The sequence below is a fragment of the Mobula hypostoma genome, chromosome 12 (assembly GCF_963921235.1).
Source record: "Mobula hypostoma chromosome 12, sMobHyp1.1, whole genome shotgun sequence".
Taxonomy (NCBI): Eukaryota; Metazoa; Chordata; class Chondrichthyes; order Myliobatiformes; family Myliobatidae; genus Mobula; species Mobula hypostoma.
Window position 1 is genome coordinate 111,823,897 of NC_086108.1, and position 22,861 is coordinate 111,846,757.

At 45.9% G+C, this 22,861-nt stretch overlaps 1 protein-coding gene across 2 annotated transcripts in view; it reads left to right on the plus strand.

Annotated features, from left to right (window-relative positions):
- dnai3 (dynein axonemal intermediate chain 3) overlaps positions 1-17,276 on the plus strand; it is a 142,261-nt gene extending 124,985 nt beyond the window's left edge. For both annotated transcript variants that reach the window (XM_063065070.1, XM_063065069.1), the window contains exons 19-22: positions 4,975-5,179; positions 9,244-9,335; positions 10,524-10,634; positions 17,146-17,276. In XM_063065070.1, the coding sequence (XP_062921140.1) occupies positions 4,975-5,179; positions 9,244-9,335; positions 10,524-10,634; positions 17,146-17,265 (528 nt within the window). In that variant the 3' untranslated portion in view covers positions 17,266-17,276. The remainder of the gene's footprint in view (positions 1-4,974; positions 5,180-9,243; positions 9,336-10,523; positions 10,635-17,145) is intronic.
- Positions 17,277-22,861: the final 5,585 nt, after the last annotated feature.

Below are 22,861 nucleotides of genomic sequence, written 5' to 3' on the forward strand. Positions count from 1 at the left end.
TCCCTAGAGTGTAGGAGAATGAGGGAAGATCTGATAGAAGTGTATACACTAGATTATGGAATAGTTCTGGAGAGCGTCCCTTCAGAACAGAGATAAGGAGGAATTTCTTTAGCCAGAGGGCGGTGAATCCATGAAAGCCATTGCCACAGATGGCTGTGAAGTCCATCTCACTGAGTATTTAAAGCGGAGGTTAATAGGTTTTTGATTAGTCAGGACGTCAATGGTTACAGGGAGATGGCAGAACAATGGGGTTGAAAGGGATTACAACTCAGCCATGATGGAATGGTGGATCAGGTTCAATAGGCTGATTGGCCTAATTCTGCTCCTGTGGGTTATGGTGTTCTGAGCTTATACAGTATATATTTGATAGGGTAAATGCAGAAAATCTTTTTCCAGTGAGGTTGGGTGAGGCCAGAACTAGAGATCATAGGTCAAAGGTGAGAGGTGAAATACTTGAAGAGGAACTTAAGGGGGAATTTCTTCACTCTGAGGGTGGTTTGAGTGTGGAACAAGCTGCCAATGGAGGTGGTGAATGCAGGTTTGATTTTAGCATTTAAGAGCAGTTGGGACAGGTACATGGATGGGAGGGAAATGGGCAGCTCTGGTCCAGTTGCAGTTCAATAGGACTAAGCGGAAAAATAGTTTGGTATGTTACTGTGCTGCAGTACTTTATGATTCTATTCCTGTACACGTGTCATGTATCAGTGTCTCTGTAGGGTCTTTACACGAGGTCAAGTGTAAGGGGAATGCATACCATTATTGGCAGATACTGACATGGATAAAACGATGGCTGACAGGCAGGAGGTTGTCAGTGGGAATAAAAGGGGCCTTTTCTGGTTTACTGCCAGTGACTAGTGATGTTCTTCAAGGGTCAGTATTGGAACCGCTACTTTTCATATTGTTTGTCAATGATTTAGAAAATGGAATTGATGGCTTTGTGGCAAAGTTTGTGGACGATACGAAGATAGGTGGAGGGGTAGGTAGTGCTGAGGAATAAACAGGACCTTTTCAGAATGGCAGGCGGTGACTAGTGGGGTACCGCAAGGCTCAGTGCTGGGACCCCAGTTGTTTACAATATATATTAATGACTTGGATGAGGGAATTAAATGCAGCATCTCCAAGTTTGCGGATGACACGAAGCTGGGTGGCAGTGTTAGCAGTGAGGAGGATGCTAAGAGGATGCAGGGTGACTTGGATAGGTTGGGTGAGTGGGCAAATTCATGGCAGATGCAATTTAATGTGGATAAATGTGAAGTTATCCACTTTGGTGGCAAAAATAGGAAAACAGATTATTATCTGAATGGTGGCCGATTAGGAAAAGGGGAGGTGCAACGAGACCTGGGTGTCATTATACACCAGTCATTGAAAGTGGGCATGCAAGTACAGCAGGCGGTGAAAAAGGCGAATGGTATGCTGGCATTTATAGCGAGAGGATTCGAGTACAGGAGCAGGGAGGTACTACTGCAGTTGTACAAGGCCTTGATGAGACCACACCTGGAGTATTGTGTGCAGTTTTGGTCCCCTAATCTGAGGAAAGACATCTTTGCCATAGAGGGAGTACAAAGAAGGTTCACCAGATTGATTCCTGGGATGGCGGGACTTTCATATGAAGAAAGACTGGATGAATTGGGCTTGTACTCGTTGGAATTTAGAAGATTGAGGGGGGATCTGATTGAAACGTATAAGATCCTAAAGGGATTGGACAGGCTGGATGCAGGAAGATTGTTCCCGATGTTGGGGAAGTCCAGAACGAGGGGTCACAGTTTGAGGATAGAGGGGAAGCCTTTTCGGACCGAGATGAGGAAAAACTTCTTCACACAGAGAGTGGTGAATCTGTGGAATTCTCTGCCACAGGAAACTGTTGAGGCCAGTTCATTGGCTATATTTAAGAGGGAGTTAGATATGGCCCTTGTGGCTACGGGGGTCAGGGGGTATGGAGGGAAGGCTGGGGCGGGGTTCTGAGTTGGATGATCAGCCATGATCATAATAAATGGCGGTGCAGGCTCGAAGGGCCGAATGGCCTACTCCTGCACCTATTTTCTATGTTTCTATGTTTGCAGCAGGACTTCGACAAATTGGAAGAATGGACAAAGAAGTGGCAGATGGAATACATTGTTGGGAAATGTATTTTGGTAAAAGGAACAGTAGTGCGGACTATTATCTAAATGGGGAGAATGTTCAAAAATCAGAGGTGTAGAGAGACTCAAGGCTGATTTATACTTGTGCGTCAAATCGACGCCGTAGGTACTGCGCAGCCGCGAACCCTATGCAGTGCCTACGCGAATCCCTACACCGTAGCCTGACGCGCACCTCTCCCAAAATGTAACTACGCATTGCGGCAACGCAGACCGCAACAGCTGTGATTGGTCTGCTTGGTAGCATCGCATTTCCTCCTACGTTGCAATAGCTTCCCATTGGGCGACTGAAGGGCAGGGAAGGAACTCTGACTGCAATGTTTTCCATAAAGCTTTACAGACCTCCGAAATTATGGAGGACACATTTCACTTTTACAAAAAAAAGATGCTCACTTTAAGCTTGTTTACCCCGAGAAAGACTACCATGACCATGAAGCCTTGCACGGGCAGGTGTGTGCACATGTGTTACGTGCGTGAATTGCAGAGCGATGCAGATACACCAATGCACAAGTATAAATGCTCACAACAGCGTTGCCCACTTGCGTAGGCTACAGCGCAAGCTAGTATGCACAAGTATAAATCAGCCTTTAGGAGTCCTCATGCAAGACTCCCAGAAGGTTAACTTACAGGTTGAATCTGTGGTAAAGAAGGCAAATGGAATGTTGGCATTTATTTCAAGGAGAATAGAATATAAAAGCAAGGAGATAATGCTGAGGCTTTATAAGACACTAATTAGGCCATACTTGGAGTCAACAGTTTTGGCCCCATATCTCAAAAATACTTTGTTTTCAATGGAGAGAGTCCACAGGAGGTTCACAAGGATGATTCCGGGAATGAAGGAGTTAACATATGAGGAGTGTTTGGCAGCTTTGGGCCTGTACTCACTGGAATTTAGAAGAATGCGGGGGATCTCATTGAAACCTACCAAATGTTGAAATGACTAGATAGGGTGGATGTGGAGAGGATGTTTCCCGGAGTGGAGATATACAAAACTAGAGTGCACAGCCTCAAAACTTATGGGTGACTTTTTAGAACAGAGGTAAGGAGGACTTTTTTTTAACCAGAGAGTTGTGAATCTGTGGAATGCTCTGCCACAGACTCTGGTGAAGGTGAAGTCCATGGGTATACTTAAGCAGAAGTTGATAGTTTCCTGATTGGTCAGGGCATCAAAGGATATGGTGAGAAGGCAGGTGTATGGGGTTGAGTGGGATCTGGGATCAACCATCATGGAATGGCAGAGCAGACTCGATGGGCTGAATGGCCTAATTCTGCTGCTATGTTTTATGGTCTTATGGACCCTTAACAGCACTGACGCACAGAGGGAACTCCAGGTCCAAGTTCACTGTTTGCTGAAAGTGACCACACAGTGTATAGTAAAGTACAGGCCCTTCAGCCCACAATGCTATGCCCACCTTCCCTTCCCTCCCACATAGCCCTCCATTTTTCTATCATCCGTGCGCCTATCTGAGAGTCTCTTGTGTCCTTATGAAGGGTCTCAGCCAAAAACTTCGACTGTTTGTTCCCCTCCATAGACACTGCCTTACCTGCCATTATGTGTGTGTTGCTCTGGATTTCCAGCATCTGCAGAGTCTCTTTGTTCTTAAATTGCTCTAATGTATCTGCTTCTACCACCACCCCTGGCACTGTGTTTCATGCACCTCTCTATCTCTGTGTAAAAAAAATTACCTCTGAACTCCCCCTGTACTTTCCTCAAATCAAGTTCAAATTCCTTTCATTCAAAATCAAGTCATTCCTGCCTGTGGCCATTAAACTTTACAACTCCTCCCTTGGAGGGTCAGACACCCTGAGCTAAGAGACTGGTCCTGGACTTATTTCCTGGCATAATTTACATATTACTATTTAATTATTTATGGTTTTATTACTATTTAATTATTTATGGTGCAACTGTAACAAAAAACAATTTCCCTCGGGATCAATAAAGTATGACTATGACTAAATTCATTGTCATCTGACTGTACACATAAACAACTAAACAAAACAACGTTCCTCCAGACAATGGTGCACCCATGAAACATATATCACACACAGCACATAAACCAAAATGTTACCATCAATAAAATATAATTAAAACTCATGTAGTGCGCAGGGTATCCATTAGTCTCACAGCCTGAGGAAAGAAGCTGTTACCCAGTCTGACAGTCCTAGTCCTGATGCTCCTGTACCTCCTTCCTGATGGTCGTGGGTCAGAGAGATTGTGTGATGTGTGGTAGGGATCCTCAACAATGCTTCAGGTCCTTTGTATACAGCATTCTCATTAAATGTCACAAATGGGGGGAGGGAGACCCCGAGAAGTGAGATCACCTTAAAATTACAACCCCCTCACATTAGCCATTTCCACCCTGGGGAAAAAAGTCTCTTGCTGTCCAGTCGATCTATGTCTCATCTCATCTTGTACACCTCTATCAAGCCATCTCTCATCCTCCTTCCCTCCAAAGAGAAAAGCCCAAGCTCACTCAACCTATCCTCATAAGCCATGCTCTCTAATCCAGGCAGCATCCAGGTTGTGTAATGAAGAAGGCATGTGGTGTGTTTGCTTTTATTGGTCAGGGCACTGAGTATTAGACTCAGGAATTCAACTGTGTAAATCTCGATTAGGTCACACTTGGGGGATTGAATTTATTTTTGGTCACCCCATTATGGGAAGGATTTGGTGAGGGTACAAGAAGTTTCACCAGGGTGCCACCTGGACTTGAGAGCATGAGCGGTAAGGCGAGGTTGGACAAACATGGATCGTTTTCTCTGGAGCGTCAGATGCTGACGGGAGATACATGATCTCAGATCCCGACAATAAATCAGACTCACCTCTTACGCATCACAGGTCGGACCTCTCCTGCACTCAGCCTGCAGGGACAGACGCTGCACCACGGGGCACTGGTCCCTCTCCAGACCTGGCGTCTTTGTCATTGGGAAAGAAGACGGCAACATCGATATCTGGGATTTACTGGAAAAGACACATGAGCCTTTGCAGACACAGAACATTTCATCTGTCCCAATCAGTTGTATGAAGCCTTGCATTGTGTCACGTGAGTATGTGGGGTGGAAAACTGGCCGGTACACTGTCACAGAGACAAGGTATGGAAATGGGTGCTTTAGCCCACCAATTCGGTGCTAATGTGGTGCCCCTGAAAAGGGGAGACAAATGAAACATACACTCTGTAATGTTCATGCATCAGTCATTTTATGGTGAATGAGTACCGTGTGCACTGCCCCTCCCCAGGCACTCTGGCAGGCAATCACATGCTGAAGGTTGAATGCCAGCCCTTACAGGTCAGTGGTGGAGTCTGTGCTCAATACTACAGTATTACAGAATACCCTGCCCACAGATTCTCAGAATTCTAACTAAATACGGTTGCACGTTTTCAAAGTTTTTATCCTCACCTTGAAATGATATTCACATTAAATAAATTATTTTAATTCTTTTTAAAAATATATTTTGAACTATTATTTATAACTAAATTGAACAGATTTCAACCTTGTCACACTAACTCTTACTCCAAGTACTCCACCTGCATTCAAGGCCCCATACAGTCCTTCCAGGTGAGGCAGCACTTCACCTGTGAATCTGCTGGGGTCATCTATTGTGTCTGGTCCCCAGTGCTCCCAATGTGGCCTCATCTACATTGGTGAGACCCATTGTAAATTGGGGAATCTCTTCATCCAGTACCTATGCACCATCCGCCACAAACGTGACTTCCCCATGGCCAAACATTTTAATTCCAATTCCCATTCCCATAGTCAACTGGTGGCGTAGAGGCATCAGTGCCGGACTTCGGAGCGAAGGATCCCGAGTTTGAATCCAGCCGGCTCCCTTGCACGCTTTCCATCCGCGCTGGATTGAGCATCGAGCTAGCAACTCGACTTCGTAAAATTAAAGCCTGCTAAAAAAAAACGCCGTCATGACAGCATCCCAATGACTCCACTCGGAGTTAAGGGCCGCCTTCCTCCTCTTCTTCTTCCTCCTCCTCCTCCTCTCAACCCCCCCCCCCCATTCCGACATGTTGATCCATGATCTCCTCTTGTGGCTATGCTGAGGGTGGAGGAGCAACACCTGTCATTCCGTCTGGGTAGACTCCAACCTGATAGCATGAATATCAATTTCTGCTTCTAGTTAAATAAATTTTCCCTCCCCCTTCCTTCTGCTTTGGCCTCTCAACTCTCCTCACCTGCCTATCACTTCCTCCTGATCCCCTCTTCTTTCCTTTTCTCCTATGGTCTACCTTCCTTTACCTTCCCCACCCACCTGGCTTCACCTGTCACCTTCTAGCTATCCTCCTTCCCCGCCCCCCCCCACCTTTTTTCTGGCATCTTCCCCCGTCCTTTCCCGTTCTGATGAAGGGTCTCAGCCTGTAACATCAATTGTTTATCCCCCTTCATAGATGCTGCCTGACTCGCTGAGTCACTCCAGCATTTTGTGTGTGTTGCTCAGGATTTCCAGCATCTGCAGAATCTCCCATGTTTGTGATATGCTGCTCCATACACTTTCCTTCGGCCCTCTCTGTGTGGAGTTTGCATGTTCTATCTGAGACAGCGTGGGTTTTCCCTCAGGTGCTCTGATTTCCTTCCACAGCCCAAAAAGGTTGGTGGGTTAATCAGCCACTGTCAATTGCCCTGGCATGTGGGTGAGGGGTGGGGAGGAATGGGATTGGGGTCAATGGGTGGGTGTTTGTTGGCATGGACTTGATGGGCCAAGGGGCCTTCTTTGAAGTGACTGGGACTGCAGGGGAAAGGGTCTTCTGTCCTTGTAGAGAATGTCCATCGACTGGAGAGGACATTCTAGTTCTACTGATGGTACAATTTCATTGGTAGAGAGAACAGACTGAAGGGGCCAATTGGCCTCCTCCTCTCCCATTTCCATTGACCATTCTTTTGCTTTATCAAGATTCTGCCTCAGACATGAGAGGGACTGAACGGCCTCCTCTGTGACCAATGACCGAGAGTACGTATTGGCATTGGTTTATTATCGTCACAGGTACCGAGATAAATTGAAAGGTACAGTGAAAGGCTTGTCTTAAGACCATAAAACGTAGGAGCAGAGGCATTTGGCTCATCGAGTCTGCTCCACTGTCCTGTCTGATTTATTACCCCTGGAGTGCCGGAGGCTGCCAGCAGATCTGATCCAGGTTTATAGATTATAGAAACATAGAAACATAGAAAATAGGTGCAGGAGTAGGCCATTCGGCCCTTCGAGCCTGCACCGCCATTTATTATGATCATGGCTGATCATCCAACTCAGAACCCCGCCCCAGCCTTCCCTCCATACCCCCTGACCCCCGTAGCCACAAGGGCCATATCTAACTCCCTCTTAAACATAGCCAATGAACTGGCCTCAACAGTTTGCTGTGGCAGAGAATTCCACAGATTCACCACTCTCTGTGTGAAGAAGTTTTTCCTAATCTCGGTCCGAAAAGGCTTCCCCTCTATCCTCAAACTGTGACCCCTCGTTCTGGACTTCCCCAACATCGGGAACAATCTTCCTGCATCTAGCCTGTCCAATCCCTTTAGGATCTTATACGTTTCAATCAGATCCCCCCTCAATCTTCTAAATTCCAACGAGTACAAGCCCAGTTCATCCAGTCTTTCTTCATATGAAAGTCCTGCCATCCCAGGAATCAATCTGGTGAACCTTCTTTGTACTCCCTCTATGGCAAAGATGTCTTTCCTCAGATTAGGGGACCAAAACTGCACACAATACTCCAGGTGTGGTCTCACCAAGGCCTTGTACAACTGCAGTAGTACCTCCCTGCTCCTGTACTCGAATCCTCTCGCTATAAATACCAGCATACCATTATGAGAGGCATAGGGTCAGAGCCTTTTTCCCAAGGAACAAATGTCAAAGACTAAAGGGCAGGGGTCTAAGGTGAGAGGGGAAAATTTAAAGGGGATTTATGAGGGAAGTGTTTTTTACACAGAAGGTGATGGATGCCTGGAACAGGTTGCCAGAGGTGGTGGAGACACGTCTGATGGGAATGTCTAACAGGCGTTTAGACAGGTACACGAACAGACAGAGAATGGAGGGGCGTGAACTGTGTATAGTCAGAAGGGATGAGGCATCATGGTCAGCACAGACAGGGTGGACCGAAGAGCCTCGACCTGTGCTCTCTTGTTCATGTTCCACGGCCTCCTCTACTGCCACAATGAGGCCACGTTCAGGTTGGAGGAGCAAATTCTCATATTTCATCTGGGACATCAATTTCTCCATCTTCTGGTAATTTCTTCTCCCTCCCCCTTCTCTTTTTTCCCATTCTCCATTCTGGCTCCCCTCAAGTTCAAGTTCAAATTTAATTGTCGTTCAACCATACCTGAATGCAGCTAAATGAAGCAACATTATCCCTTCCCTTCCCACAGAAGGAGAGTCTTATCTCCTTCTGGTGTCCCTCCTCCTTCCCTTTCTCCCATGTTCCACTCTCCTCTTCTATCAGATTCCCTCTTTATCTCTTCCACCTATCACCACCCAGCTTTTCACTTCATCCACCCCTCTCCCACCTACCTACCTTCCCCCTCAACCTCTCTGCTATCACCTCCTACCAGCTTGTACTCCTCCCTCTCCCTCGACCTTCTTATTCTGACTTCTTCCCTCTTCCTTCCCCATCCTGATGAAGGGTCTCGATATGAAATGTCGACTTTTTACTAATTTCCATAGATGCTGTCTGACCTGCTGAGTTTCTCCATTATTTTATGTGTGTTGCTCTGGATTTCCAGCATCTGCAGAATCGCTTGTAAGAAAACGCCAACGACAACTCACAACCATTGGACCGTCCCAGAATCTCTTGTTAAGAGCTCAGTTTCTGATTGGTTATGAATTCCTTTACCCTTTCCACCCACCACCTCTCAGCTTCATCCGCCTTTCCCACCTATCTGGCTTCACCCATCAATTTCTAGCTTGTCCTACTTCTCCTCCTCCCGCCTTCTTACTCTGCTTCCTGCCCTCTTCCTTTCCAATCCTGAAGATAGGTCTCAGCCCGAAGCGTTGACTGTTTATTCATTTCCATTAATTCTGCCTGAGCTGTTGGGTTCCTCCAGTATTTTGAGTGTGTTGCTCCGGATTTCCAGTATCTCCAGTGTCCCTGTTCTGTGTTTATCTCAACAGAGAAGCAGCATCTCCTGGCAGTGTCTGATGACTTTGGAACCCTGCACATTCTGGAGGTGCCCTGGTCTCTGAAACATCCACTTAACCAGGAGGTGAGGAATGGGATCGTTTCTCCGCCTCATCTCCGGCAGATCTTCCCCAACTCTGTCCCATCAGAACTTATGTTTGGCAGACAAATTCAGTGGAGAGAAGCACCCCATATGCTGAACAGTCCGGCAAGGAGTGGACCATCTGACGTGTCAATACTCCTCCATCATTCTGTGCAATCCACCATTGTAGCTCCACTTTACACCAAATTCATCGCCTCACATTGTCTGTTTCTATTCACAGAGAAAAAGTACTTAGGAAGTACCCAGGTGTGGTGGTAGAGGCAGATATGTTAGGGACATTTAAGGCACCTGGAGGTAAGAGAAATGGAGCGTTATTTGGGAAGGAACCTCCAAGGTGACCGCAAGCTTGTCATTGGGTTTGGAGGCTTGCGTGCTTCAATGACCCAGAGAACTTTGCTGGCTGGAGTCAGGGCTTGATGCACTGGCGCTTGGTAGGGGCACTCATGCCAAAAAGATCAAAGGGTAGAGGGCAGACTAAGAGTGGTCCGCTGGTCCTCCAGGTTCAGGAGAGATAACAACCCTAACTGGTCAAACAAAATAGTTACAGAAACAGCAATGAAGAATCCTTCTACGTCTGAGTGTGATGATGTTCCTGAACCTCCACCCAGACTTGCATGAGTGACAGTGGTGAAAACTGAGGGGAAGCTACCGACATGATGAAGGAAGCCTGGAACTCTGCCAGGGATGGAGGACCTTCGTAGCTGCCCTCAAGACCAGCGGCGTAATGGGCAGTAAGTAATTGGGAGGGAAGGGTTAGATTGATCTTAAGGTCGGCACAACATAGTGGGCTGAAGGGCCGGTAGTGTGCTGTACTGTTCTCTGTTCTATGGTCAGGAGCATGACTAAAGATAGAGAAGTAAGATTACCTGTATTTGTCACATATACGTCGAAACATGCATTGTTTGCACAATGACCAGCTCAGTCCGAGGAAGTGCTGGGGAAGCCTGCCAGTGTCCATGCACAACTTACTCACCCTAACCCATATGCCGTTGGAATGTGGGAGGGAAGTCACACGGTCACAGGCGAGGATGCACTAACTCCTTACGGACAGCAGTGGGAATTGGTGCTATTAAATGTTGCACTAAACGCCACCTGATAAACGATGGTGTTTGCAGCGGTGAATTAACAAGAATGACAGTCGCTCAGACTGATGCTCACTGCCTTTTGCAGAAGTCCATTGTGGAAGGTTACTTTGAGAAAGAGGTGAAGCGACTCAGTTACTTTGGGACAAGAAAACTACAAAGAACAGAAAAAATTGAAAAGGAAGATGAAAAGAAGCAGGTGAGTGAGGAGACTTGTTCCTCTGGAGACACAAGAGAGCAGAGGTGCTGGGGTCTGCATCAACAACACTGGGGTGTCTCGGCAGCTGTGGGCGAGGGCAGGACACTTAACGTTTTGAGTTGAGACCTTTCATCAGGACTGAAATATAGAGCGGAAATAGCCATTTTTAAGAGTTTAGGAGAAAGGGTGGAAAAAGCTGCCAAGTGATGGGTGGATCAGGTGAGGAGGGGTGATAGTCAGATGGAGGAGGGGGAGTGGGGATAATGACAGAGACTGGGAGGTGATGGGTGGCTCCAGGTGAGGAGGGTGATGGACAGATGGAGGAAAGGAGAGCGGGGATAGTGACAGAGGCTGGGAGGTGAGGAGGGTGATAGTCAGGTGGAGGAGGGGAGAGTGAGGATATCACAGCTGGTTTATTATCCCTCTCAGCCGCGTTCTGCTGCCTTCTCGCTGTAACCTTTGACATTCTGTCAATCTCTGCTTTAAATATACTCAATGACTTGGCCTCCACAGGTGTCTGTGACAATGAATTCCACAGATTCACTACCCCCTGGCTAAAGAAATTCCTCCTTAACCCTGTTCTGAAGGGATGTCACTCTATTTTGATGCTGTGCCCTCTGGTGCTAAACCCACCCACTGTAGGAAACATCCTGTTCGTGTCCTCTCTATTTAGGCCTTTCAATATTCAATATGTTTCAATAACATCATTTTTGTAAACTCCAGTGATTACAGGGCCGAAGTCATTAAACGCTCCTCATACATGAAACCAGACATTCCCGGGATCATTCTCGTGAACTCCTCTGAACTCACTCCAATGCCAGCACATCCTTTCTTAGATAAGAGGCCCAAAACTGCCCACAATACTCTAAGTGCAGTCTGCCCAATACCTTATAATGCCTCAACATTACATCCTTGCTCTAATATTCTAGTCCTCTTGAAATGAATTCTAACATTGCATTTGCCTTCCTCACCACTGACTCAACCTGCAAATTAACCTTTAGGAAATTCTTCATGAGGACTCCCAAGTCGCTTTGATTTTTGAATTTGCTTCCTGCTCAGAAAACAATCCATGTCTTTATTCCTTCTACTAAAGTACATGACCATACACTTCTCTACATTGTAACATTGTATTCCATTTGATATATTTTGTCCACTCTCCCATCTCTAAGTCATTCTGCAGACTCCCTGTTTTCTCAACACTACCTGCCCCTCCATCTATCTTTGTATCATTCGCAAACCTGGCCACAAAGCATCAATTCCGTCATCCACGTGTAACATGGAAAGAAGCAGTCCCAATTCTGATACCCGAGGAACCCTACTCTTCAATGACCTTGTCCTGACGAAGGGTCTCAGCCCGAAACGTCAACTGTACCTCTTCCTAGAGATGCTGCCTGGCCTGCTGCGTTCACCAGCAACTTTGATGTGTGTTGTTTTCAATGGCCAGTATAGTTCAAACTAAATGTATTATTGAAGTAGATATATGTCATCATATACAAGAGAAGAGAGCATGACCGAGATGGTGGAGGTCCCTGATGATGGATGTCCCATGATAGGGCTTGGTAGAGATATGCTCAATGGTGGGGAAGGCTTTATTTTCATTCTTTGGCTCCTGCCAGTCAGTGATCTTCTATCCATGCTAGTATGGTCCTGTAATACCATGGGATCTTATCTTGTTAAGCACGTGTGTCACCTTGTCAAAGGCCTTCTGAAAACCCAAGCACACAACATCCACTGACTCCCCTTAGTCTATCCGGTCTGTTACGTTCTTAAAGAATTCCAACATGTTTGTCAGGCAAGGTTTCCCATTAAGAACACAGTGCTGACTTTGGCCTATTTTATCATGTGCTTCCAACACCCACCTACTTCATCACAGGGCAATTTACAATGACCTACCAACCAATACGTCTTTGAACTGTGGGAGGAAAGCAGATCTTTAAAAAGAGGTGACATAGGATTGGAAGATGTAGAATCCTCGTGGGTAGAGTTTAAGAAACAGCAGGGTAAAAATACCCTGACTGGCGTTATGGGAGTTATATACAGGACTACAAACAGTAGCCAGGATGTGGGCTGCATATTACAAAAGGATATAAAAAGGCACGTAAAAAGGGCAATGTTGTGATAGTCATGGGAATTTCAACATGCAGGTAGATTGAGAAAATCAGATTGCAGCTAGATCCCAAGCCAGAGATTTTATAGAATGCCTGTGAGGTGGCTTTTGAGAGCAGTTTGTGGTTGAGTATTCTAGAGGATAAACCATTCTGGATTAGGTCTTGTGCAATAAAACAGAATTGATTAGAAAGCTTAAGTTAAAGGAATATGACAGAATTCACATACCCTTTGAGAAAGAGAAGCTACAGTCAAATGATCAGGACACAGGAGTAAAGAGAATTATAGAGGCATCAGGAAGGAGCTGGCCAAGGTTGATTGAAAGGGGATACTAGCAGAGGTGACAGCAGAGCAGCAATGGCTGGAGTTTCTGGGAGCAATTCAGAAGGGGCAGGATAGATTCATTCCAACAAAGAAATTGAATTTTAAAGGCAAGATGACACACTGTGGCTGACAAGGGAAGTCAAAGCGAGAGTAGATATTGGACTGTTGGAAAATGACACTGGAGAGGCAGAAATGGGGAACAAGGAAATCGCTAATTCGCTAAATAAGTATTTTGCATCGATCTTCACTATGGAAGACACTAGCAGTATGCTAGAATTTCAACAGTGTCAGAGGGCAGAAATGAGTGTAGTTGCTATTACTTGGGAAAAGGTGCTTGAGAAGCTGACAGTCCTGAAGGTAGATAAGTCACTTGAACCAGATGGACTGTACCCCAGTGTTCTAAAAGAGGTAGCTGAAGAGGTCATGGAGGGATTAGTAATAATCATTCAGGAATCGCTAGATCTTGGAATGGTTCTGGAGGACAGGAAAATTGCAAATGCTTCTCCACTCTTAAGGAAGGGAGGGAGGCAGAAGAAAGAAAATCAAAGGCCAGTTAACCGACTTCGGTGGTTGGGAAGGTATTGCAGTCAATTATTAAGGATGAGGTTTCTGGGTACTTGGAGGTACTTGATAAAAAAGGCTGTAGTCAGCATGGTTTCCTCATGGGAAATCCTTCCCTAACAAATCTCTTGGAATTTTCTGAAGAAATAACCAGCAGGATAGACAAAGGAGGGTTGGTGGATGTTTGGTGCTTGGATTTTCAGAAGGTCTTTGACAAGATGCCACACATGGCTGCCCGTGATATTACAGGAAAGATGCTAACAAGGATAGAGCATTTGCTGATTGGCGGGAGGCAAAGAGTGGGAATAAAAGGAGCCATTTTTGATTGGCTGACAGTGACTGATGTTCTACAGACGTTAGAGTTGGGACTGCTTCTTCTTACTTTATACATCAATTATTTTGATGGTGGAATTCAAGCATCTGTAACAAAGTTTGCGGACAATACAAAAATTGGGGGAAGGGCAGGTAGTGTTGTGGAAGCAGGGAGGCTGCAGAAGAACTTGGACAGATTAGGACAGGGGTCCCCAACCTTTTTTGCACTGCGGACCGGCCGACGGGGGGGGGGGGAGGTCGGGTTGCCAACGAACAGGAGTAGCAGTCAAATGCGTTTTTTACCCTAAAGACTACAATGACCATGAGGCCTTGCGTGGGCACCAATGCGCAAGCGTGTTGTGACCTGCCGCTTATTCTGTTCGTGGGGTTGGTGTTAATCACTACCGGAATATAGGCGATAAGTGGGTAATACACTCAATTTTGTTTCTAAACGGGTTTATCTAACGAATTTAATATTAAACACACAGCGCATCTTTTCCTCGCATGGATATAATGGTAAGTCAATTATCAGGGGAGCGTGAAGTGTTGAACGAACTTCCAGTAGAAGTGGCAGAAGCAGGTTCGATATGATCATTTAAAGAAATATTGGACAGGTATCTGGGCAGGAAAGGAATGGAGGGGTATGGGCTGAGTGCAGGTCGGTGGGACTAGGTGAGAGTAGCGTTCGGCACGGACTAGAAGGGCCGAGATGGCTGTTTCCGTGCTGTAATTGTTATATGGTTATATAGGTCACTTATAAGTCAATAGCATCATAACATTTTAAGTAACGTTTGGATATTAAACACACAGCACATATTTTCCCCGTATGAATATATAAAATCATTGCAACACACCAATATCGCTGAATCAGTGGGAGCCCTGGGCTTGTTTCCCTGCAACAAGACGGTCCCATCGAGGGGTGACGGGAGACAGCGATACTCGAAGGGGTTCCTGACGTCCAGTCTATTCCGCAGTTTAGTTTCCGTTGCATTCATTGCAGAAAAATGTTGGGAATGAAAGCAACGCTTTGAGTGCTTTCGTGGCTATCTCAGGATATTTAGCCTTGACTTTGATCCAAAATGCCGACAGAGATGTTATGTCAAACATACTTTTCAGCCCGTCGACATTTGCAAGCTCGAGGAGTTGATCTTCCCGCCCTGACACGGATGACGCGCGGGTCATGACCTCGCATGCGTAATGGCTGATCAGTGGGCGTGACAGAGAATGAAGGAAAGGTGCAGCTGACCAATCATATCGTTTCCTCGCGGCCCGGTAGCGCATACTCCGCGGCCCGGTTGTTGGGGACCGCTGGATTAGGAGAATGGGCAAAGAAGTGGAAAATGAAATACTGTGTCATGAAGTGAATGGCCGTGCAGTTTGGTAGCCCCAAAGGAAGCACAGGCTATTTTCTAAATGGGAAGAAAACGGGAAGAGGTTACAGTGGGACATTGATAGGATGCAAAACTGGGCTGAGAAGTGGCAGATGGAGTTCAACCCAGATAAGTGTGAGGTGATTTATTTTGGTAGGTCAAATATGATGGCAGAATATAGACTCTTGGCAGTGTGGAGGATCAGAGAGATGCACAGGACACTCAAAGCTGCTGCGCAGGTTGACTCTGTGGTTAAGAAAGCATACGGTGCATTGGCCTTCATCAATTGTGGGATTGAGTTTAAGAGCTGAGAGGTAATGTTGCAGCTAAATAGGATCCTGGTCAGACCCCACTTGGAGTACTGTGATCAGTTCTGATTGCCTCACTACAGGAAGGACGTGGAAACCATAGAAAGGGTGCAGAGGAGATTTACAAGGATGTTGCCTGGATTAGGGAACATGCCTTATGAGAATAGGTTGAGTGAACTCAGCCTTTTCTCCTTGGAGAGACGGAGGATGAGAGGTGACCTGATAGAGGTGTATAAGATAATGAGAGGCATTGATCGTGTGGACAGTCAGAGGCTTTTCCCCAGGGCTGAAATGGCTAGCACGAGAAGGCATAGTTTTAAGGGTCTTGGAAGTAGGTACAGAGGAGATGGCAGGGGTAAGTTTTTACACGGAGAGTGGTGAGTGTGTGGAATGGGCTGTTGATGGTGGTGGTGGAGGCGGATACGATAGGGTCTTTTAAGAGACTACTGGATGGCGACATGGAGCTTAGAAAAATAGAGGGCCATGGGTAAAGCCTAGGTAGTTCTAAGGTAGTGACATGTTCAGCACAGCTTGTGGGCCGAAGGGCCTGTATTGTGCTGTAGGTTTTCTATATTTCTAAAACTCAAAAAACTGTGTTGAAAAGGGACTTGGGAGTCCTCATGCAGGTTGAGTCGCTGAAGAAGGCAAATACAATATTAACATTAATTTCAAGTGCACTAGAATGTAAAAGCAAAGATATAATGCTGAGGCTTTATAAGGCACTGGTGAGACCTCACTTGGAGTATTGTGAGCAGTTCTGGGCCCCTTATTTAAGAAAGGACATGGAAAGTCTTCAGAAGAAGTTCACAAGATTGATTCCAGGAATGAAAGGCTTATTGTATGAGGAATGATTGATGACTGTGGCCTTTACACACTGGAATTTGGAAGAATGAAGGGGGATCTCATTGAAATCTGTCAAATGCTGAAAGGCCTAGATAGAGTACATGTGGAGAGGATATTTCCTGTGCTGGGGGAGTCTAGGACCAGAGGGCACAGCCTCCGAAATAGAGGGATGCCAATTTATAATAGAGATGTGGAGGAATTTCTTTAGCCAGAGGGTGGTTAATCTGTGGAATTTGTTGCCACAGACGGCTGTAGATGCAAGGTCATTAGATGTTGTTAAGGTGGAGGTTGACAGGTTTTTGATCAGTCAGGGCATGAAAAGTTACGGGGAGATGGCAGAGATTGGAGTTGAGAGAGAAATGGATCGGCCATGATGAAATGGTGGAGCAGACCGAATAACACAAAACCATTCCTCTGTCTTATGGAAACCGGTGCACCCAGAGGAAACCCACGTGTACACAGGAAGATGCATAGAAACCTTCTTACCAAGGACACTGGAATTGAACTCCGAACACCGACGCCCTGAGCTGTAACAGCAGCGTGCTAACTGCTACGCCACCGTGGCGCCCTACGCTGATCAGATTAACTGCCTGGGGGAAGAAACCTTTGAGTTGGCATCAAGTTTTTGAATGTTTTGTCATTGAAATGGAATATAAAAGGCTTTAACAACACTCTGTTGTATTTTAGGCTTCCCCGGTTGTCGAGGCAAAGACAAAAGAACAAATTGAGGAAGAAATGAAGAAGGAATATTCCATGTATCTAATTGAGGAGAAGAAAGCCATCTTTGCCCAACTTGGAAAGACCTGATAATCTTTGAACCTCTATATTTTGTGATTAAAAAATAAAATTTGGTAATGTTGGATCTAGGTACTTAAGAAACCTCAGCAACTGAGTCCACCTGTTATCAGCATCGACAGACCTGTGCATTTATAGACTCATAGACCTATATTTGACTTCCCATAGAGCCCTTAGAGAGACCGCGTGTACACGAGTAGACCATAAGATGCAGGAGCAAAATTAGACCATTTAGTCCATCATTTCCACCATTTCATCACGCCCGATCCATTTTCCCTCCCAGCCCCAATCTCCTGCCTTCTCCCTGTATCTCTTCACACCCTGACCAGTCAAGAATGTTTCAACCTTTGCCTTAAATATACTCCAAAGACTTGGCCTCCACAGCCACCTGTGGCAATGAATTCCATAGATTCACCACTCTCTGGCTAAAGAAATACCTCCTCGTCTCCGCAGACTCATAGACAAAGTTCAAAGCAAATTTATTATTGAAAAATACAACTTGGTAAGATAAAAGACTGTTGGTTCTAGGTATGTAAGAAACCTCAGCAAATGAGTCACCATACACAGCCCTGAGATTCATCTTAATATGGACATTCACAGCAAATACAAAGAAACAATAGAATCAATGGAAGATCACACCCAACGGGATGGACAGACAACCAATGTGCAAAAGACAACAAACTCTAAATACAAAAAGAGAAAAAATATTAAGAAGATGGCACAGTGAACAACAGAACCAAGGGCAACATCCTCCAGATGTTTCATGAAATTACTTTTCACTTCTTTTATGTCTTTCCCTTTCAAATACGGTTCTGTTACTGTTGGATCATGTGCATTTTGCTAGTGTGTTTTTGGGCTGATTGAGCAATCTGGGGCTCTGCTGTCTCTGAGGGTCTTCCGTTCGGCTTCGAGCAAAGTGTGCAACCTCGAGGCCAAGAAACCTGAAAATGGGCACCAGCCAAAGATTGACTACACTTCTCACCAATCTCATCTGTTAGAGTGCCAAGGAAGATTGAAATCATCAAGCCTACTGTGGACAGTGAGTGGGTGTTCAGCACCATCTACCAGTCTCCCACTTGCTGCTGCCAGGGGAAGGTGTCTGATGTGATGGTGTCTCTCTCTCTCCTCTCGCTCACTACTCCCAACAGACTGTCCCTGCGTGTTCAAATGGTCACTTTCTCTCTCTCTCGCTCTCTCTCTCTCCCCTCCCCCTCCCCCTCTCTCTCTATCTCTGCCCCCCCCCCCCCGAGTCAGAGGATGATGCCAGAGTACTGGGTCTTGGGCAAGGTTTAATTGACGCGGTTTGTGGACTGGACTCTGTCGTTCATGTTATAATATGTTCCTGGTTTCTGGTTACTCCTTTTTTTGTTGCTGTTTTGGGTGATTTTGAATTGGGGCAGTTCGCTATAATGAACACTGAGCTGAACTCTTTCTATCTTGTGTTTTTATATCCTGTATTTTTTGCTCAATTTTTGTTGCTGTTGATGTAGTTTGCTTTTTTTTTGCACATGGGGGAGTGGTTGTGATTTTCTTTGAGCAGATTTCATAGTTTTCTTTGTTTCATGGCTGTCTGTGGGAAAAGGGAATCTCAGGGTTGTATACTGCATGCATACTTTGATAATAAATATACTTTGAATATTGGATAAGCAATAAATATTAAGAACACGAGGGGAAAAGATCTTGAAAGTGTCCATAGAGTCATCAACCACTACAGCATAGAAACCACCCCCTTGGCCCATCTAGTCCAAGCCAAATTGCTCAATCCCATCAAACCGCACCTGGATCGTGGCCCTCCGTCCCCCTCCCATCCAGGTGCTTATCTGCTCAGAGGAAATCCGTGAGTGAAGGAGGAGGGAGTGGTATGTTAAAGACAAACTACCTTTCTCAAGTTCAGTGTTTCACTGACGGGACTTTCACAGAAGACAGGACAATACAGCACAGTACAGGCTTTTCAGCTCACAATGTTGTGCCAGCCTTTTAACCTGCTCCAAGATCGATCTGACCCATCCCTCCCACATAGCCTTCCTTTTTTTTCATTCATTTGTCTAAGAGTTTCTTAGATGTCTCTGATGTACAGTATCTGCTTCTACCACCACCCCGGGTCCCACCCTGACTCTATTTCTCCTCCTGTTCCTCATGTATGTGTACAGCACCTTGGGGTTTTCCTTAATCCCACTTGCCAAGGCCTTCTTATGCCCCCTTCAAACTCTCCTAAATTCTTTCTTAAGCTCCTTCCTGGCTTCCTTGTAACACTCTAGACCCCGTCTGATCCTTGCTTCCTAAAGATGGTGTCCCGGGACGGGTTCTCCGGGCCTGTGCAAGCGAGCTAGCTGGAGTGTTTGCTGACATCTTCAACTGCTCCTTGCTTCAGTCTAAGATCCCCTCGTGTTTTAAGAAGGCAATGATAATCCAGGTGCCGAAGAAGAGCCAGGTGGCATGCCTGAATGACTATCGACCTGTGGCTCTGACATCAATTGCTATGAAGTGCTTCGAGAGATTGGCTATGGCACACATCAACCACAGCCTACCGGTCAACCTCGACGCTTTGCAATTCGCCTACCGGAGCAACAGGTCAACGGCAGATGCCATCTCTCTGGCCCTACGTTCCTCCTTAGAACACCTGGAGAATAAAGACGCATACGTAAGCCTCCTTTTCATTGACTACAGCTCTGCCTTTAATACCATCATTCCAAATAAACTGATTCCTAAGCTCTGGAACCTGGGCCTTAGCACTCAGATCTGCAGCTGGATCTTCAACTTCCTCACAGACAGGACCCAGGCTGTAAAAATAGGGGACAAGCTCTCCTCTACAATCACTCTGAGTACCGGTGCCCCACAAGGCTGTGTACTCAGCCCCCGCTGTACTCACTGTACACCCATGATTGTGTAGCCAAGTTTCCATCGAACTCTATATATAAGTTTGCTGACACAACAATTGTAGGCCGTATCTCGGGTAATGATGAGTTTGAGTACAGAGAGGAAATTAAGAACCTGGTGGCATGGTGCGAAGACAATAACCTATCCCTCAACGTCAGCAAGATGAAGGAATTGGTTGTTGACTTCAGAAGGAGTAGCGGACCGCACGACCCAATTTATATCGGTGGTGTGCAAGTGGAACAGGTCAAAAGCTTTAAGTTCCTCGGGGTCAATATCACAAATGACCTGACTTGGTCCAACCAAGCAGAGTTCACTGCCAAGAAGGCCCACCAGCACCTTTACTTCCAGAGAAAACTAAAGAAATTTGGCCTGTCTCCTAAAACCCTCACTAATTTTTATAGATGCACCGTAGAAAGCCTTCTTCTAGAGTGCATCACAACCTGGTATGGAAGTTGTCCTGTCCAAGACCGAAAGAAACTGCAGAAGATTGTGAACACAGCCCAGCACATCACACAAACCAATCTTCCATCCTTGGACTCACTTTACACCACACTCTGTCGGAGCAGTGCTGCCAGGATAATCAAGGACACGACCCACCCAGCCAACACACTTTTTGTCCCTCTTCTCTCCGAGAGAAGGCTCAGGAGCTTGAAGACTTGTACGACCAGATTTGGGAACAGCTTCTTTCCAACTGTGATAAGACTACTGAACGGATCCTGACCCGGATCTGGGCCGTACCCTCCATATATCTGGACTTGACTCTCAGTTTTTTTGCACTGCCTTGCTTTCCATTTTTCTATTTTCTATTTATGATGTATAATTAAAATTTTTCTATTTACTAATTTTTACTATTTTTAATATCTTTAATATTTAATATTTGTAATCCAGGGAGCAGGAAGCGCAGAATCAAATATCGCTGTGATGATTGTACGTTCTAGTATCAATTATCTGGCGACAATAAAGTATAAAGTAAACCTTAAGTAACCTTCTTTCTTCCTCTTGACTAGATGTTCCACGTCTGTTGTCAACCATGGTTCCTTCACCCTACCATCCTTTCCCTGCCTCAATGGGGAAAAGCCTTTCCAGAACCCCCATGAACAACCTCCACATTTCCACTGTGCATTTCCCTGAATACATTTATGCTTCCAAATTCCTGCCTAATAGCATCAGGATTCACCCTCCCCCAAATTGAATCATTTTCCATGTCGTCGGCTCCTGTCCCTCTCCAAGGCCCACAGAGTTGTACCAAACTAATTAAACAAATAAGTAAACTAATTGCTCTGCCTACACAATATCCCTATCCCTCCATTCTCTGTATTCCATGTACCTGTCCTGAACACCTGTATCTTTTCTGTCTTTACCATCACTCCATGCAGTGCATTCCAGAGACCCATCACTCTCCATGTAAAATAAACTTGCCCCCTCACATCCCCCTTGAAATTACCCTCTCTCGCCATAACTGCATACCCTCTGGTATTAGACATTCCAACCTGAGCTAAAAACTCCGTCTATTGTATTTCTGGATCTTAATAATCTTATAAACTGCTAACAAGTCTCCCGTCAGCCTCTGATGCTCCAGAGAAAGCAACCCAACTTTGTTCAAGAAGGATCTCGGCCCGAAACATAGACTGTTTATTATTGTCCGTGGATGCTGCTTGACCTGCTGAGTTCCTCCAGCATTTTGTGTGTGTTGCTCTGGATTTCCAGCATCTGCAGATTTTCCTGTGTTTATGATATTTTGTTTGTCTGAACTCTCCTTACGGTAGATAGCATCTAATCCAAGCGGCATTATCTGCACCCTCTCCACCCTTTCAAACCGTGTGAGGAAGCGGGATGCATGGCAGACTTCTCACCAGTGGATCAGATATTTATCAAGCTGCAGTGAAAAATCTTTTCACAAACGAGAAAATCTGCAGATGCTGGAAATCCCAGCAACGCACACAAAACGCTGGAGGCCAGGCAGCATCTATGGAGAAGAGTACAGAGTTCGGGCTGAAATTCTGTGAATCTTTTGTTTAGTAGAACATAGAACAGTACAACACTGTACAGGCCCTTCAGCCCACAATATTGTGCTGACCTATATAAACCTACTCCATTGTCAACCTAACCCTTCACTCTTAACCCTCCATTTTTATTTCATCCATGGACCACAAGGGTTCCGGACCTTTTCTTTTACCATGAACTGAGAGGTCCATGTGTCCCAGGCTGGGAGCCCTTGATGTGCCATCTATACAAATCGTTTCATCCTTCAGCTTGGGGGTATTAACTCTCAAACCTTTCTATCCGCTGACAGACCGGAGGATGAAGAAGGGACAATGTCCAGGATGGGTCACGTCTTTCATCATGTTGGCTGCTTTCACAAGGCAAAGGGAAGTGAGATGGAGTCCGTGGAGGAGAGGCCATTATGTCCAGTTAGACTGGGCTGTGGCCACAACTCTCAGCAAGTTCTTGGATACCAGAGATTTTTATTTATTTAGAGATACAGCTTGGAACAGGCCCTTCTGGCCTAACAGGCCACACTGCCTGGCAACCCACCGATTTAATCACGGCCTAATCACAGACCATTTACTGTGACCAATTACCTACTAACCCAGCGGTCCCCAACCACCGGGCCGCGAGGAAGCGATATGATTGGTCAGCTGCACCTTTCCTCTTGTCACGCCACTGATCAGCCATTACGCATGCGAGGTCATGACCCGCGCGTCATCCCTGTCAGGGCGGGAAGGTGATC